A 16477-nucleotide genomic window follows, 5' to 3' on the forward strand; every position below is an offset into this window, starting at 1 on the left:
CGACCCATTGTGAAGCGCCGCGCTCAACTCCGTGAGGGTCTCTTTGTCATGTCTCCAGCGCTTCCTGAGTCCGAGTCGCGGGACCTTGCCAAACGCTTATCTGCTGAGGAGGGGGGAGGGGGCCGGCGGGGATGTGGGGGGGGGGGACGAGGCGGGAGGGAACACTTTATGTTTCATTCAATTTTCTGCTCGTTAGCCCTCTCATGCGTCAGTTGTGACGACCTCCCTCCAAAAGTTTTGAATGTGCTCATCAAGTTGCGCATCAGGCACTACAATGGGCTACTATTCAGAAGATGTTTGCTTCTAGGTTTATGAATTTGAATGTCAAAGTTGCGTATCAGTCACTAGAGTGGACTCTAGTTAACCATTTCCCGTTATAAAAGTAACGTGTTACAGTAAGATATGACGTTTAAGTGGTAATGAAGTAATATAGCAGGTTACTCCAGACATTTTTGTAATATTATTACGGTTACACGTTAAAGGACCACGTGACAAAATTTGACGCCAAAAGAAATGAAGACAAAGAAAAACATTTACAATGTAGATATTTAACTTAAGAAATCACCACAAGTAGAATTACTTAGTTGACAAAGGTAGGCAGGCATCAGAGTTGAATATGAACACATACTTTAAAGGATTTGTCTTTAGAACGCATTTTTTTTATTTGGTGGAACAAATATCAGTTCCAATATTTAATATTTTCAAAAATGCCTCTTGTTATTGGTACAAATGTTAATCAAAGAAACCATAGTTGAAACATTAAACATTATATTTTACCCCACACAATATAGTTATAAAATAAAAAAAGTAACTTAAAAGTAATGAGTAACCTATTACTCAACACAGATGTCAATATTGTAAAAAAATGTATGACTTTCAAATACATGTAACATGAATTATATTCCATTTTGGAAGTAACTTGCCCAACACTGGTGCTCACTACAATTATTTTTTTTTAAATGAACTAAAAAACTAGATATCCAAAAGCAGTTTTCATCCAGTTTTATGACTTGATTTCAAAGTTGTGCATCAATCACTACAGCAGACCACTTTTCATCAGATGTGTTTTCTTCTACTTTTATCAGTCTTGATGTCAAATTTGTACATCAGTCGCTACAGTAGACAAAAGTCAAAATCTCTTTTCTTCTACAGTCCACGCACGGGTATGCTTATTAAAATTGGACATCAATCACGACGGCGCATGTCCGAGTCTCATTCCAGGCACTCGGCTCAAGCGCACGGAAAGAAACCGCTTATGAATAGCCGTCCGCTGTAGTGTGTGCTATCCCCGAAAGTGCTTTCAAGTGAGCAAAAGTTTGCACTCCCGTTCCTTTCCCTCCCTCGTCATGTTCGCTTTCAAGCGGGACCACAGTGAAGGCAACAGTCATTGTTCAGACTCTTTGAACGTGCCGTCACGCCCCCCCAACACCCCCTCAGACCGATCTGTGTCGGTGTGTGTGGGGGGGGGGGGGGGGGAACGGCCAGACTCGAGCTGTGCGGGGCCCCCCATGGTTGCCGCGTCTGATGTGGCCAGCGCCTCCCATTAGTCCCGCCCACACATGCCTGCGGTTTGTGGGCACACTTTTTCAGGTCTGAGCCCTTCCTGGCCGGCCTTGCGACGGCACGTTATTAAAAACAAATACAAATAAAAGTCAGCCGGTGTCAGGAAGGGGTGTTGGAGAAAGTGCTGAGCGTGCAAAACCTCCCCCTCCTTCTGCTCCAGGTGTCTCCTTTAATGGACCCGCTCATTTTTAGTTCTCCCGGGTGTAAGTTTACTGGCGCTTTTGAAAACGCCGTCGCCAAATGCGCGCCAAGGTCACCGGACCGCTTCCTCTCAGGCCCGTCGTGCCGTCGTCGCATTAGCGCGGCAAAAAGTCAACCATGAGGCTGGTTGACTTCCAAGTTGTTCTCATTTCGAAATGTATTTTTATTTTTTTCAAAAATGACAACTTTTGATGGACTGTTTGTACTATCGCAACCAGAAAGTCTTTGAGAAGTTTTTTTTTTGCTAAATACCTTAATTGTTCAGTCGGTCTAAATTGAAAACATGACTTTTTTCCAAGTTCACAACATAAATCAAATTTTTATAATTTAGGCATTTGTTTGTCAAATGTGAAAAACGTTGTTAGTATTCACACCTGCTAATTTTGCTACGCATCTAATTATCTGAATGGGTGAAGTGCAACGGCAGTGTTTTTTTTCCAAAAACATAAAACACTTTTATGCTTTTCTTGTTGTTTTCCTCCCCAAAATACAAAGCTTTTTATATTTGTCCAACATAAAACTACGACTTTTTGTTCAGTAAAAAAAGCTGAATATTTATCAGAGTATGAACATAGAGTGTGACATTTAAGACCTACTGTCATCGCACATCGAATCATCTGAACGTGGACGTCGCAGCGGCCGCGTAAACACGCATTTGGGATGCGACAATATCCTGCTTCGGAAAATTCGCTCTGAAAGACCCGAGGGAATAAATCAGTGCGGAAACAGAAAAAGTATGTTTGATGTTTTTCTTTTTTTCACAGAATTGCTGAATTTCTAAATTTCGTCCCAATACTTCTAGTGTACTTTCCCTCTGCCATGTTGTTTTTTGGCCTCTCTCCCTGTGTCTTTTAAAAGACCAATTTGTCTCCCGTGTTTTCTTTCGTAATGGCACAAGAAAAAACAGCCCAGTAAAAAGAGGGGAGGGGGGTGGGGGGTTTAAATGGACGCTCAGAGGCGGGCCTTTCCCAGCCGCGGCCACCTTTGATTGGGCGCGCGGGAGGTTGAAAGCGCCGATTGAGATGCGAGGCCGCGCCAGTTATCTTAACCTCACGTACTTCAAACGGCCAGCGGAGAGCTTGTGTCCCGGGACAGGGATCACCGTGCGTGTGTGTGTGTGTGTGTGAACAGAAGAGTGCTTCATTTCCTGTGAAAAGAAAAAAAAAAAAAAAAGGCTAGCCAGCATTCCTGAGTGCTAATGCAGGCGGGAGGAGGTGGAGAGGAGGGGTCAAGTTGCTCCTGAATCCTGGTGTTTGTGTCGGCCGGACCTTGTGAAGTGTTGGCCCGTTGCCGACAGCGCACACACACACACACACACACACACTCATAAACACGCTGCTTTCCCGAAGCAGGAAGGCCAGATCGTTTCATGTCTGCGGCGTCTGCAAGGGTGGGAGTTGGGGGGGTCGGGGGCGGGGGGTTGTGCTGAGATGTCGGGATGGGGCGGGCGGTGCCCGTGGTTGCTTTCATGCAGCATGTGGTGAAGATGTTTAGAATGCGGCTAACAGGAAGATGCTAACTTGAGAAGTGATGTCTATGATTTTTTTGTTTTGTTTGTAATTAGTAGCAGTGGTGTACCTTTGGCCTCTGCGTTTGATGGTTGGATTTGAGGCGCAATTTTACTGAAAATGTGCCTTGTCAAACATAATGAATATTCTTTTTGTTTTGACTTTTACATAGTTTTACTTTAAAAAGTTGCTCGGCGGCAGTTTGCAAATCCAATTTCAAATAGCATATTAGTTGTACATCTTTGGTGGATTGCGCGAGTAAATATCTGATCCAAGCTTCATAAAAAAATTGTAGTCGAAAAATACGATGAATCGCGATCAATTATGGAAAATCTTGCGATTAATTACTTTAAAAATTTTAATCGCTTGACAGCACTAAATATATGGCGATAAGTGACCACCACTCATGTCTTTCTGTCGTCGCAGGAGGAAAACGGAACAACTTCTCCACATGCAAAGCGAAGGCAGCCGCTGCGGGGCCTCTGCTCGAGATGGAGGCCTGCTAAGATTCCATGAAGACCCTCAGAGGACCAACCGCCCTCGCCCCCACCCAAACTACCCCACCTTCCCATCACTTATCACCTGACACCCCCTAAAAGTTACACCTCGCACTCTCCCTGTTGGAAAGACACTGAACTGAACACGACAATCACCATCACTCATGTTCTTTCACTCAAAGTGTGTGTGCGTGCGTGCGTGTGTCACTTCCTGTACACACACAATCGCGCACAAATAAAAACACACCACTTGCGCACTCCAAGTAAGTTATTGTAAGTTATTTGTTAGTTCTTTTGTCAAATTCAGGAGTGAGAAAGCTTTGGACCGCGAGAAATTAATTAGAAGTTTTCAAAATAGGTAAGCACAAATATTGATACTACACAATCATAAATATGTTGACTATATTTTTCCATAAATGTCGTACAAGGCCCTCGGAGCGTTCCCCAATTGGTTAAGGGTCAACATTCCCGCTTTTCCACTGGAGTCCAGCGACCATTTTGGGGTTCCCGCCCCCTCCGACCAAACGGACCAATCACCTCTTGTAGATTGCACTAAGGAACTTGGAGGGATCTCGTCTCATCTCATCTCCACACAGTTATTGTATTTTATTTTGGAATAAGTTGGACCAGTTGGTTGGCCAAAAGGTCAACCTTTTTTAATGTACTTTTTTTTCGTTTGTTTATCTTGAGCCCTTGTTTTAAAATTCATGGTGTACATTTATTTTGATATATATATATATATATATATATATATATATATATATATATATATATATATATATATATATATATATGCGCTTTGGATACACAGGAAAGCCATTTTTTTTCCTTTTCTTTCTTTTTCTTGTTTTTAATAATCTTGTAAACTAACGGTCTGTGTGGGTGGGTGTGCGGGTGTACTTTCCTCCCCCCCATGTCATTTTCCATGTTTTTTTTCAGGCAACATGCGAGAGTGAGGCCTATATTTTAAGGATGGACAAGCAGACAAATGAAGCAGATATTATATATTTACCCCAGCACTTGGCAGTCTCTTTCATTGCAATGGACCTTTTTTTCCTGGTAGCAAAATAGTGAGCTCTTTGGTTTTTGTTTTGTTTTGTTTTGTCGTCACCCACCATGCAAGCATCTCTGTAATATTTTCTCTATTTTACTATTGCTCCACAATGATGATGATTTTGATGATGATGATGATGATGATGACTATCCCGTGTTGATATGATTTGGGGTCACTGTCGTCTTGAGGAGCACTTTTGCTTCCCAAGTGGTCGTCTTTGAACTGTTTCCACGTTTTTGTTTTTTGTTGTTTTTTTAAGAAAAACCAATAAAAAGGCACCATTTGCTTATTTGATCACTCGTGTGTTTGTGTGTGTGTGTGTGCGTGTGCATGTGGAAATGCAGGGAGACAGATCAGTCACATATTTTCAAGAACAAAAGTCATACATTCTTGAGAGAAAAAGTCAGATTTTTTTGAAAAAGTACTTTTCTGAGAAAAGTTACTGTTAAAATTACTTATCGACAGACGTTTCACAAAATATATTTTTGATCAAATTCTTGTTTGACAAGTCATATCTGGGGAAAAAGAATACTTTCAAGAAAAACTAAATCAAACTTTGAAGTCAGGAGCATGGATTTATAGGCCCAATCCCAGTACTAGGGTTGTCCTGATACAACTTTTCACTTCCGATATGATACCGGTATTGCAGCTTAGCCTTGGCTTGCGAGGTGTCGTCTTTCCGATTCACCTTAGTGCGTGTGCTTAAAAATGGATGGTTTCAAACTTAGGTCGTTGCATTCTATTAGTTCACCACCAGATAGCGCTACATTACACACAATATCCCTTTAAATGTTAGAAGAAACTTGATCAAGTGGTACTAATTTAAGATTTAAAATGCAAACGATTCCGGGAAAATAGTCCCTTTCCGTTCAGTTCTCAAAATAAACTAGTTGGTAAGATTTCAAAGAGCTTCTGGGAGAAGGTCCTACGGACAGACGAAACAAAACTGGAACTTTTTGACAAGGCACATCAGCTCTATCTTCACAGATGCAAACATGAAGCATTCCAAGAAAAGAACATTGTCCTGACTGTTCAACATAGAGAAGGCTCTGTTATGTCCGGGGGCTGCTTTCCTCCATCTGGCACAGGGTGTCCTGAATCTGTGCAGGGTACATGAAAATCTCAAGACTAGTAAGAGACTCTTCAGAGAAATGTGCTGCCTGGCGGTTTTCACCTCGGATCTCTGCCATGGATGCCATTTTTGTGCGATAGTCTCTTTATTGTGTTGGGTCATGAACACTGACCTTAAGTAAAGGAATGCAGTTCTTTAGATGTTGTCCCGGTTCTCTTTGTGACCTCCTGGATTGTGCTCTTCGGTTAATTGGCCACACCCAGGAAGGTCAGCGCTGTTCTGTTTTCTCCATTTGTGGATGATGGCTCTCACATTGTTAGTTGGAGTTCTAAAGCTTTAGGAATTGCTTTGAACCCTTTCCAGACAGATACTGAAATTGTATTGTTCATCCATTTATGAATTTCTTTGGATCATGCATTTTGGCCAACTTCATTTTGTCTTGATTGAACAGGTCTGGAGGCAATCAGGCTTGGGTGTGGTCAGTGAAAATGAACTTCGCTTCCAGAAAAGTTAGCGGTTGATACACATGTGAGCAGTTGATACACTGACTATTTAGACGTTTTATCTGCCACACTGCTACTTGTTGTGAAGCGAGTTGACTTTTTCTCTCCCAGAGCTAGAGTGCTTGACCGAAACATGGGGGGCTGAAAATTGAATTTACAAATACATGTTCGTATGTGTAGAGTGCTCTGTATTATCAAGCCTGAGATGCTTTCTTGAAAATGAGTCAGATTTAGTGAATCGTAAATACTTTGTCTGAGAAGTTGAAATCAAATTTAAGCTTCATTAAGTGAGTCTTGCGTTCTCATTTCAAAAGCAATAGCACCGCCCTGTGTTCACTTGAGGAATGGCAGGACATTCAGAGACAACAGCCAAAGAATTTCACATATTAAGACCAGCGTGTTAAATAGGGAAGAGGTATTTAATTGTTCAAACACATTTTTTGAAAAAATCATCTAGCAATTGGTAACTGACAAATTATTTCCCCGTTATGTATGATCCACAGTTCACACATTTTGGTAGTGCCGTTCTCATCAGGCATTTAGGCAAAAAAGGCACATATGTCACATTATCATAGAAGCAACATTCTTCATTAGTGTTCAGTTTTTGTCGCCATTCCTGAATAAAATGAAGCTACTTATACTTGTAGAATCCTTCGCCCGTCTTTTTGCCTAACTTTCCATCTGTAACCAGCTTGTTGAGCAAAGGGCTAGGGGTGAAGAGAGGATTATTGGGCTCCATGGCGCTCCAACCTGCTCACAACAACAAAAAAAAAAACGATAAACACAAGTCCAGATTCATTTGTCATCTTCCAATAACATTTGAACTCACCATCTAAGATGAACTTGGCTGTATCTAAACCCACATAGTCCAGCAGCTCAAAGGGTCCCATTGGGTAACCAGCACCGAGCTTCATGGCCACGTCGATGTCTTCTTTGGACCCGTGACCTGCGATCACGAGTATACCATGACATGCTAGTGTCCACTGTAGTGACTAATGCACAACTTTAATATCCAGATTCATGCGTGATGACTTTTGACCTGCTATCAACTGTAGTCAAGCGGATTGAGCATCGTTTGAACGTGAACGATTCCGATTCTTTTCGTTGGCAGGGGCCAATTAGGGCTGACCACTCGACTCAACTGAGTGTAAATGAGTGTACACAATTTGCTCTTGCTAACCTAACAATCTGATGTAACTCTTGATAAACAGAACAATACATATGCAAAAACTGGTTTCACACCTCTCTCATGCAGACGGACAGCCTCCAGCATGTAGGGGACAAGCAGGCGGTTCACGATGAATCCCGGTGTGTCCTGGACGGAAGCATGTCTGTTAGCCGGCTAGCTTTGCGGTTTACTTTCCTCACTGAAGGAAAAAACGACACCCCGTCCTTCCGTCGTACCTTGCAGGACACAGTCGTTTTGCCCAGCGCTTTGCTAAAGTTCATCAGGGAATCGAACGTCTCCTGGCTCGTGGCCGATGTTCCGATGACCTGCGGGGGCGGGCAAATTATATCATCCATGTGGATCTTGAAGGTTTCATTTTGGTGGAACAAAAATACATTATTAGACGATATTAGTGTAAACGTCCACTTTGTGAGGAGAATGAATAGCATTTTGTTAGCCACAAGGTTGTGTGTTGCGTTAACCTCGACGAGTTTCATCATGGGAACCGGGTTGAAGAAGTGCAGGCCACCAAAGCGGTCCAGTCTGGAGGTGGCGCTAGCGATGTCGCCGATAGGCAGCGACGATGTGTTGCTGGCAAATATGGTGTGTCTGAGAGAATGACAGACAGATGGCGAGAAAGAAAAAGAAAAGGGAGAAAAAGAAGGGAAAAAAGTGAAAGAGAAAAAGGTAGAGAAAGTTATACAGAGACAGGAAGAAAAAAGAAAGGAGGAAAAATAAAAAGTGACAAAGTAAAGACAAAAATGAGAGAAAGAGGGGAAGAAAGAAAGTGGGAAAGAGAAAAAATGACAAAGGAAGAAGGAAAGAATGACAGAGAAAGATGAAAATGACAGAGAAAGAACGAGAGGAAGAGCGAGAAAGGGAATGAAAGCACAAAAGAAAGGGTGAGAGAGCAAAAGAAAGACAGGAGAAAGAATGAAAAAAGAAAGAAAACATCAACGAGGAACTGCATCCTTCTTAATTTGTTTTGACAGCGGAGCTTCCGACACCTACAAGACTTAAAATGGAACAGCACAGTACAAGTGCATTAAAAAAACAAAAACGAATAAGCTCCATTTATTTCACTAGTCCAATTCCAAAAGTTATTTAAATATTAAATGGATTCCCTAGACACACAGTAACACACTCCACTCCTTAACGTCCACATGTAACATGGTGGCGCATTCGATCTTTAGAAGGAAAAGCGGACAGGCAGCCGTTGAAGTTGCGACGCTTACGCCGGTGCCACTTTATCCAGCCCGCTGAAAAGATCCTGTTTGACTTTCAGGTTTTCCACAATGGCCTCCAGCACGAGGTCCGTGCTCTGGACGGCAGCGGCGGCATTTGTGGCGGTGGACACGTTGCGCAGAACTTTGTCAATGAACGCCTCACCCGCCTGGAAAGAAAATATGAACACCTCGGGTCAACTACTTGCACGTCCCCACGCTCGCAATGGTCGGCCACTAAACCTCAGGTTTGTCGGCGAACTTTTTCTTGACCACCCTCTTCAAGCTCGCCTCCATGCCCTTGACCGCCTTCGTCAAGATGGCGTCTGACATGTCCACCAGCGTCACCTGGTGGCCGGTCGACGCAGCAACCTAGCACAAACATTCAAGTCGGGAGTTAGCTGGCAAAGAATCGCACCGGTGACGCTGTGTTCGATTATTTTTTACATTTTACTAAAGTAGTGCTTTTCTTATTTTAATATTTCATAAGGCATATTATGCACTCTCTTTCTCAATTTTGATCCAGCATGAGATGTTGTTTTTGTGTTTTAATGTTTTATGCTATTGTTTTAACTGTCTTTGTTGTCACTGTCAGGCCAAATTTTGCTCAATGTACAGAACTTTGCATAGAGCAGTAGTTGTTTCAAAGTGCTCGATAATAATAAAGTTGAGTTGAATAAAATAACCAACTACCTCCATAAATGGCACACTTGACGGGTAGGCACTCCACACAAAAAAAACTATAAATGTTTTTAAATTAAAAAGTCAATTTTCATATTATAACCATTTTGAATAATTCCTTTAGAGTTCATTTATGAATGTGCCAGTTTGATTGTAAAATAGATTAGAATAGATTTTTAATCCCACCGTATTCAACCTGGAAAACATTGAGGGTGAATTTGGACAACGCAAATAAAACCTGAAGCATTACAGAACCTCCGGCAATTGACTTTAATAGTTCAACGTCACCTACTCGGGCACAAGGCAGGCAGGCGGCGACACCTGCTGGCCAAATTTGCAACTGTAGTTAAGTGGAACACCCCGTTAGAACTTGGCGTAGTTAGTTCATTGAACGACATACATTTTCAATTGTCAAATAAGGCAAACACTAATTACAATGTAGCATAGATAAAAGTACATATTTTAATTTGCACTTCAGGATTCTAGTGCTGGTCTTCGTGAGGGCAACAGACTTCTCGGTGACACTCGGTTAGCCAACTAGCCGCTGGGCTAACACTAGAAAGCTTCATTTTGGGCCCACCTGTGCAATTCCCGCACCCATTTGTCCTCCACCGATGATGACCACATGCTTGATGGCTACACTCCTGAGGGCAGACGAGGAGAAAGCTCTGCACAACTGGTGCCCGAAGAACGCCATGACGACTACAAGTAGCTACAGGAAGCTAAAAGGAAGGACGGTCGCTGGTCACGTGACGCCAATACGCTAACGTTACTTTCGGCACACATTCACGACGTCACGTAACAGGTGCTTTCAGGTCAGCCAAGGCCATGCAAAGCCGTAGAAAAAAAATAACAAATATTTATTATAAATGTAACCATTATTCTAGCAGCGTTCCATATCCATAAATCTAAATGTAGTCATTCAAAATCTATTTTCTTAATTTTGGAGGCAGAAACCAAACCGCACATAAATGATTTTAGATTACAAACACAGAAAAGTAGTTAAGCTTTTTTTCTTTATGTTCTTATTTAATGTTTTTATTTAAAATACATACCGCTGACTCTTTTTTTACTTTTATGTACATTATTATCTTTGTCTGTTAGATGTTCAACAATGATTGTTTAAAAAAAACACAGATTAAAATAACAAATAATTAAAATAATATTTCTCCCCAGCTTTATAGTACTGACCCGAAACAATACAAAGTGTACCTAATAAAGTGTCGAGTGACTTTGCATGTCCTAAATATTGCATCGGCTGCCTTTCTGGGCATCCAATCGGCCGACTTCACCCACGAGGGCTGACGCACACGGCAAAGGGACACGGCGCCAGCGTTAGGCCAAAACGTCCGTGCATGGGAGGCGGCGGCGTTCCCACCGGCAGCCGAAAGGTGAAGGCCTGTAGTAGGCCGGTGACCATGAGGAACAGCTCCATCTTGGCCAGCTGCTCGCCCATGCACACCCTTCGACCTGACACCCAATTGAGAGAGAATGGAACATTACAGCAGTTGGCACGCGGATTTGCCATATAGGATGAGTTACGTACCGATCCCAAAAGGCATGAAGCACTCTTTTCTCGCCAGCTTGCCTTTATCGTCCAGGAAGCGCTCCGGCCTGAAGCTGTCGGGCTGGTCCCACACGGCGCGGTCTCGATGGACTGACCACAGGTTGGGCAGGAGGACCGTTCCTTGCGGGATCGTGAAACCTCGGAAGTCTGCGAACGTGTTGCACAAAAGTAAAAATAAAGTCGCGTAACTGAAATGACTAAAACTACTCGGCTTTCAGAGCCAGCTAGGACTTCTCTGTAACGCACTGTCAAATCCACTGCCAGCGAGACTCACAGTGATGCTTCTCTGTATGATGTGGGCAACACAGGGCAGGTGGTCATATGGTAAACTGTGAGCCGCGGCCATCATTTTACGTGCACTGTCTGTCCCGATGCATGTAAAATTTCCTGCGGTGGAACTGGAACTCCTTCTCACAATGAGTGCAATTCACTGCCTGATTTTTTTTTTTAATTTAATTTAATTTTTAAAAAAATTTTAATTCCCCATCCAGAGGGCCAACCTGCTTTTCTTCCATGTTTAAATTTACACACGCACGCATCCACTCTGATACTCACTGCATTTAGGAGTGGGATTATAGGATGCACGGGTGGGTCATTCTGCACATGCGTGAAATGCGGCAAATATCTTGATGCGATTAAGTAAGTTTGACAGCAGGAACAAAAATATGTTGTTAAAATAGTCTGTAAACACAAACCACAACGTAACTTTCTTGGCAGAGGTAAAAAAAAAAAAAAAAGTTGGCACGATTTGTCGTCGTATGATGTCACCTGTGGTCTTGGACGCCATGTGTGGAATGCCCAGTGGAACCACGGCGGTCAGCCTCTGGACCTCCATGATGGCGGCCTCAGTGAAGGGCAAACGTCCCCGGTCAGTCAGCGACGGCACACGGCATCGTCCCACCACCTCGTCCACTTCTGCCTGGACCTTATCTGAATCCACGGTAAAAAGCAAAAATCTTATCATCTTAATTCTTCCATCCATCTTCAAAACTTCTTACCTTCATCAGGGTTATGGGTCATCTGGGACTGATACCAAAATATTTATTTCATTTATGTCCTTCTTGTTTCTTCTTTTGTTTTGTTTTTAAACAACTCTCTAGAGCAGGGACAGACAACAGGTGGTACTGTGTGGCCCCTTGATTAATAAAAAAAAAATCTGATTTTGTAATTCTTCAAAAAAATAACTGCAGATAAACATTCAATACACATTTTAGAGGAAAAGTGGTGGAGTTGAGGGCAGGGGGGATCCATAATATGAAAAACTATTGAAAAAACAAACAAACTGTGAAGTTGATCGGGAAACATGCAGGGTTCAACTGTAGTTTTAAGATGTAATATCACCAATCCCCACTAAATGGCAGACATGTCTTAGTTGTGCTTACACTGGTTCTTATACTGCCCTATACTGTACTACAATGCGAGTTGGCCTAATCATTTTTGGCAGATTTGGAATGATTTGCAGGACAAACATAGTATTACAGTAATGTTAAAATTCGTGTGAGTTTACTTTTGTGAAAACTTGTACAAATGAGTCCTTGCACTTAATACTGGTTTGTTGTTCGGCTATTTTGTGCCATCCTTGACTAGTATTTTTTATGCGAGTGAGCCCTTTGCACTGGAGAAAAAAAATACAATATCTGTTTATTTTGGTGGTTGCTTCAAGTCCTTGGTTGTTGCGGTGGGAGAGTAGCTCTTTTATACATGCATTAAAAAAGGTATTATCAAAAGTGAAATATATTAAGAGCATGTATTTTGTCCATTTTTAAAATGGCATTTTTGTCAAACATCTGGTTAAGAAGTGTTTGGTCCTATGTGCCCCCCACCCCCTCCCCCCAGTAGCACTGATGAAAATTTGTGGGTCCCTCCAGCATTTAAGTCACACATCCCTGCTCGAGAGTGCTATTTTTCTTACTAAAAACACACTAGAACGGATTAATGGCAGTCTCATTCATTTCAATGTGGAATGGCGTTCTGAGATATATAAAGCCATTACTATTACAGTATGTAATTGACGCCCCAAGTACAAGCTAACTTTCACTATTTGCAAATATCAGGGGAACACTGTTTTCCCATGGAAACCTCCTGGTTATTGAGTTTTTTAAATTCATTTTTTTTACCTTGGATGTGAGGATGCACGACCATGTAGAGCAAGATCCACAGAAGAGAGTTGGTGGTGGTGTCAGTGCCGGCGATGAAGAGATCCCCAATGATGTAGAAGAGGTAGTCCTCGTTGAAACTGCTGTCCTCCACGCCCGCAGCTTGCTGGTTCACCATCTCTGCCAGGTACATGTCCACTAAATCTTTGGGGTTCCCAGGGTCTAGCGTGTCGCGGTGCTTGGCGATGATCCTCTTCAGGAAGGCGGTGATGTCGCGCTCCACCCGCCGGAGCTCCCCAAAGGCGCCGAAGGGCAAGTGGTAGAGCGGTGGGAAGACGTTGATGAGGACAGCGGGGCTGTTGACGCACAACTCCAGTCCTCGCACCATCAGGCCCAGTAGGGCCCCGAACTGGCGGTCGTCTTGGGGGAAGCGCTCGCCGAGGGCCAAAGAGCAGATGACGTTGGAGACGGCGTTGCTGACCAGCGGCGTCAAGTCCATGCCGCCTTTGCCAACTTCTTGACTTAGTCGCAAAAGCTCGCTTTTGACCGTCGCTAGGCCTTGGAGGATGCACGGTTCCAGGCTGAGCTTCCCCAAACCAAAGGTTCGAAGAGAGGCGTGGCAGAACTTGCGGTGCTTTCGCCACACCGGCCCATAAGGTGCAAAGACAATACCTTGGGGAAAAACATGGTTGTCAACACAGAGATCATTTTGGACTGATGCAAGTTGCTTCCCAGTTTATTACATTATATTCATCTTCATTACTATAGACGCTCATTAAATAACTAAAAATACAATTTAAGGATTTCATGTAATTAAATGGGTCAATAAACGACTAAAAGTGCCAATAACGGTGGAATTGGGGCTACAAATAACTATTATTGTAATAATTGAATAAACTGTTGAATATTTTGTCAATTAATCAAAGAATCCGAGTTTCAATTTCAATCCTACATTCAAAAACAAGACAGTTCAGAAAATTCACGTAAATTAAGATTCGGTCACTGCTTTGTTCCGAATCAAGAAGGAAATAGGCAAAAGTGCTAAAAATCGTTTTCCAAAGTAAAAACAGATGTTTGCAGGTGTTTTAAAAACAATTCACAAAGGGAAAAAGTCTGACTTCACAGAGGACTGCAAAAACCTGTAGTGGGAGGCTTAAATTCTAAGGACAATTATAAATTAAACAAATTCTCTTAACATTTAATCGATTACCAAAAATACATGTAATTATAATTTCATTTGATAATTCATTTGTTGATGATTATTTACCTCTGTATGTAATTAAACAAAACAAATTGAAACAATTAAATGTATTGTTAAACTTAGAAAGTTACTAAGGTGTAAATAACTAAAAGGACATTTGATAAACATATCGAAAAATATCATAAAATAAGTAAATATTTACATTAAATAAACTGTCACAAATAATTCCATAATTACAAAATGTGATAAAATACATTAAAACATATATCATTCAATATTTGAACAAGCCCTTGAATATTAATTCCATTTAAAAAATGACATTAATCGTCAACAGTTATCGAAACAAAATGGCAAAAATGTAATTAATTGAATGTGATGTCATTAAAAAAAACGAAATATCACTAAATAACTAAAATTTACATTGAGGACAGTTCATAAATTAAAAGTCCTTGAATACATATTAATGGACGAAGTCCATAAAAACGCACCTTTGCGTTTGGTCATGAGGGTGACCGCAGGGATGTTCGGCCTGTCTGAGAACACTTCGGGATGGTTTAGAAAAGCATCCCTGATGACGTCATAGCCGTTCAGCACCACGATTAGCTGCGTGCCCACGAACAGGCTGAACACGTCGCCGTACACCGCCGCTTGCTCCGTCAGCGCCTCCACGGGTGTCGAGCTCTGCTTCGACGCCTTCCCGATCCTCCTCCGGATGAACGAAGGGATGAGAAAAACGCCAAAATTGCCCACTATCGGCAGGGGCTTGGGACCCGGAGGTATGTTAGCCAGGCGACGGCGACGTTTCATATGGTAGTAAAGGAACAAATACACAACGAAGAAGAGCAGAGTTGCAATGTTTACTTCAGACAGCAGCAAGTTGCTCCAAAGCGGGAGCATCATGTAAAATAGTTATGGTATAAGTATGCTCAACGAAGCCATGTTTGTCTTTCTATACGTAAACAGACATGAACCATCCTTCCGGGGTTGTCACAAGGAGCTTCTCTCCTATTGGTGGACAGAAAAATAGACTTCTCTGATAGGTTAGGAATCCACATGTATCCCGGGAATGGCTTGCAGGATTGAAGGTGTATTTTTGGTTCTGATTTTAATTTTTCACTTTCACTTTTTTAACATCAAAATGTTTCACATTTGGAATTACAAAAAAATCCAAAACCTTAAAAATTTTAGTGCAAAAAACTTCAAAGTCAAAATTCTACTTCAAAATATAAAATGGCACAAAAATACCTCCAGGGCGAAGCAATCTATCCATTCTCAGTTCAACCAATGTCTGGCCAATAAAATGATGGTCCTTTGGTCATGTGACTGACACTGGAAGGAATTGAAATTGAAACTCATATGGCCCATTTGTCGTATGCATCATCACTGACCAATCTGAAGTGCTGAAAAATGCTTGCTTAGTTTGACAATGCAATGTTAATGGCTCACACTTTTTTTTGTTTCCTGAAAAGTGATGATCATTCTGCCCAGCACCAGTAGCATGTGCCGTACATACTTCCATTAATCCAAGAGTGGAGGAATTTAACGTCAGAACTGTGAGGCAGACATGCATTTAACACCAGTCAGGATATTTACATAGGCTGGGACCAGTGCACATTGCTTCTTTGCTCTTTGCTTGAAAAAAAAGAAAAGAAAAAAACACTGCTTCTTTGCTGATCACGGTCAGGACGAGCGAGGCATTTAACACCAGTCAGGATATGTAGAGAGACTGAAGTGGAAATGAGTAGACGTGCACATTTATTTGGATGAGGAATGGCCCCCTTTTCTCGACTGACAACACGCCTAAACAGCCGAAAAGGTACGTTCCAATGCTGCCACTCGGTTGTGGAGTCAGCCTCGCTGGAACTTTTTGTTCACTGAACATTGACATTGACGCTTGTTCGGTGAGGGTTTAACTCACACTCTGGCGGCTCTCTGTCTGACAACGCAAGCGACTGCTTGGGAGGCAACCCCGCGACTCGACGCAGGCTGGACGCAGAGTATGGAGCTAATGTTGTTTGCGCTAACACCTTTTGTTTTAACGACCTGAAGCTAGTTGTTGCTATTAGCCGTCCCATTATCCTACCTTTAGTCGGGGAGGGAGGAGGGGGGCGTAAAGCTCCAATCTGCCTGTTGCAAGCCGCCG

The 16477-nt window shown here is 42.3% G+C and overlaps 3 protein-coding genes across 10 annotated transcripts in view; 1 reads left to right on the forward strand and 2 right to left on the reverse strand.

Moving 5' to 3' along the window:
* The window catches only part of lef1 (lymphoid enhancer-binding factor 1), a 63337-nt gene extending 58225 nt beyond the window's left edge, over positions 1-5112 (forward strand). For all 8 annotated transcript variants that reach the window (XM_086032242.1, XM_086032238.1, XM_086032243.1 and 5 more), the window contains one exon: positions 3699-5112. Coding sequence is in view for 4 of the 8 variants with exons in the window: in XM_086032238.1 (XP_085888364.1) it covers positions 3699-3778 (80 nt within the window). In the remaining 4 variants the exon portion in view is untranslated. The remainder of the gene's footprint in view (positions 1-3698) is intronic.
* A 1686-nt stretch (positions 5113-6798) lies between these two features.
* On the reverse strand, positions 6799-10198 carry hadh (hydroxyacyl-CoA dehydrogenase). Its single transcript, XM_086033950.1, has 8 exons — positions 10051-10198; positions 9033-9161; positions 8802-8959; positions 8049-8175; positions 7803-7892; positions 7641-7713; positions 7228-7344; positions 6799-7148 (listed from the first exon to the last, which is right to left on the reverse strand). Exons 1-8 carry the CDS (start codon positions 10165-10167, stop codon positions 7030-7032), a joined length of 930 nt encoding a protein of 309 aa, XP_085890076.1. The 5' UTR covers positions 10168-10198; the 3' UTR covers positions 6799-7029.
* Positions 10199-10577: 379 nt separating this feature from the next.
* On the reverse strand, positions 10578-15309 carry cyp2u1 (cytochrome P450, family 2, subfamily U, polypeptide 1). The gene is made up of 5 exons (XM_086033949.1): positions 14823-15309; positions 13155-13805; positions 11806-11967; positions 11017-11184; positions 10578-10940 (listed from the first exon to the last, which is right to left on the reverse strand). The coding sequence occupies exons 1-5, from the start codon at positions 15232-15234 to the stop codon at positions 10759-10761; spliced, it is 1575 nt and encodes a 524-aa protein (XP_085890075.1). The 5' UTR covers positions 15235-15309; the 3' UTR covers positions 10578-10758.
* Positions 15310-16477: the final 1168 nt, after the last annotated feature.

This window comes from Filicampus tigris, chromosome 6 (assembly GCF_054856515.1).
Source record: "Filicampus tigris isolate MCC_2025a chromosome 6, RoL_Ftig_1.0, whole genome shotgun sequence".
Taxonomy (NCBI): domain Eukaryota; kingdom Metazoa; phylum Chordata; class Actinopteri; order Syngnathiformes; family Syngnathidae; genus Filicampus; species Filicampus tigris.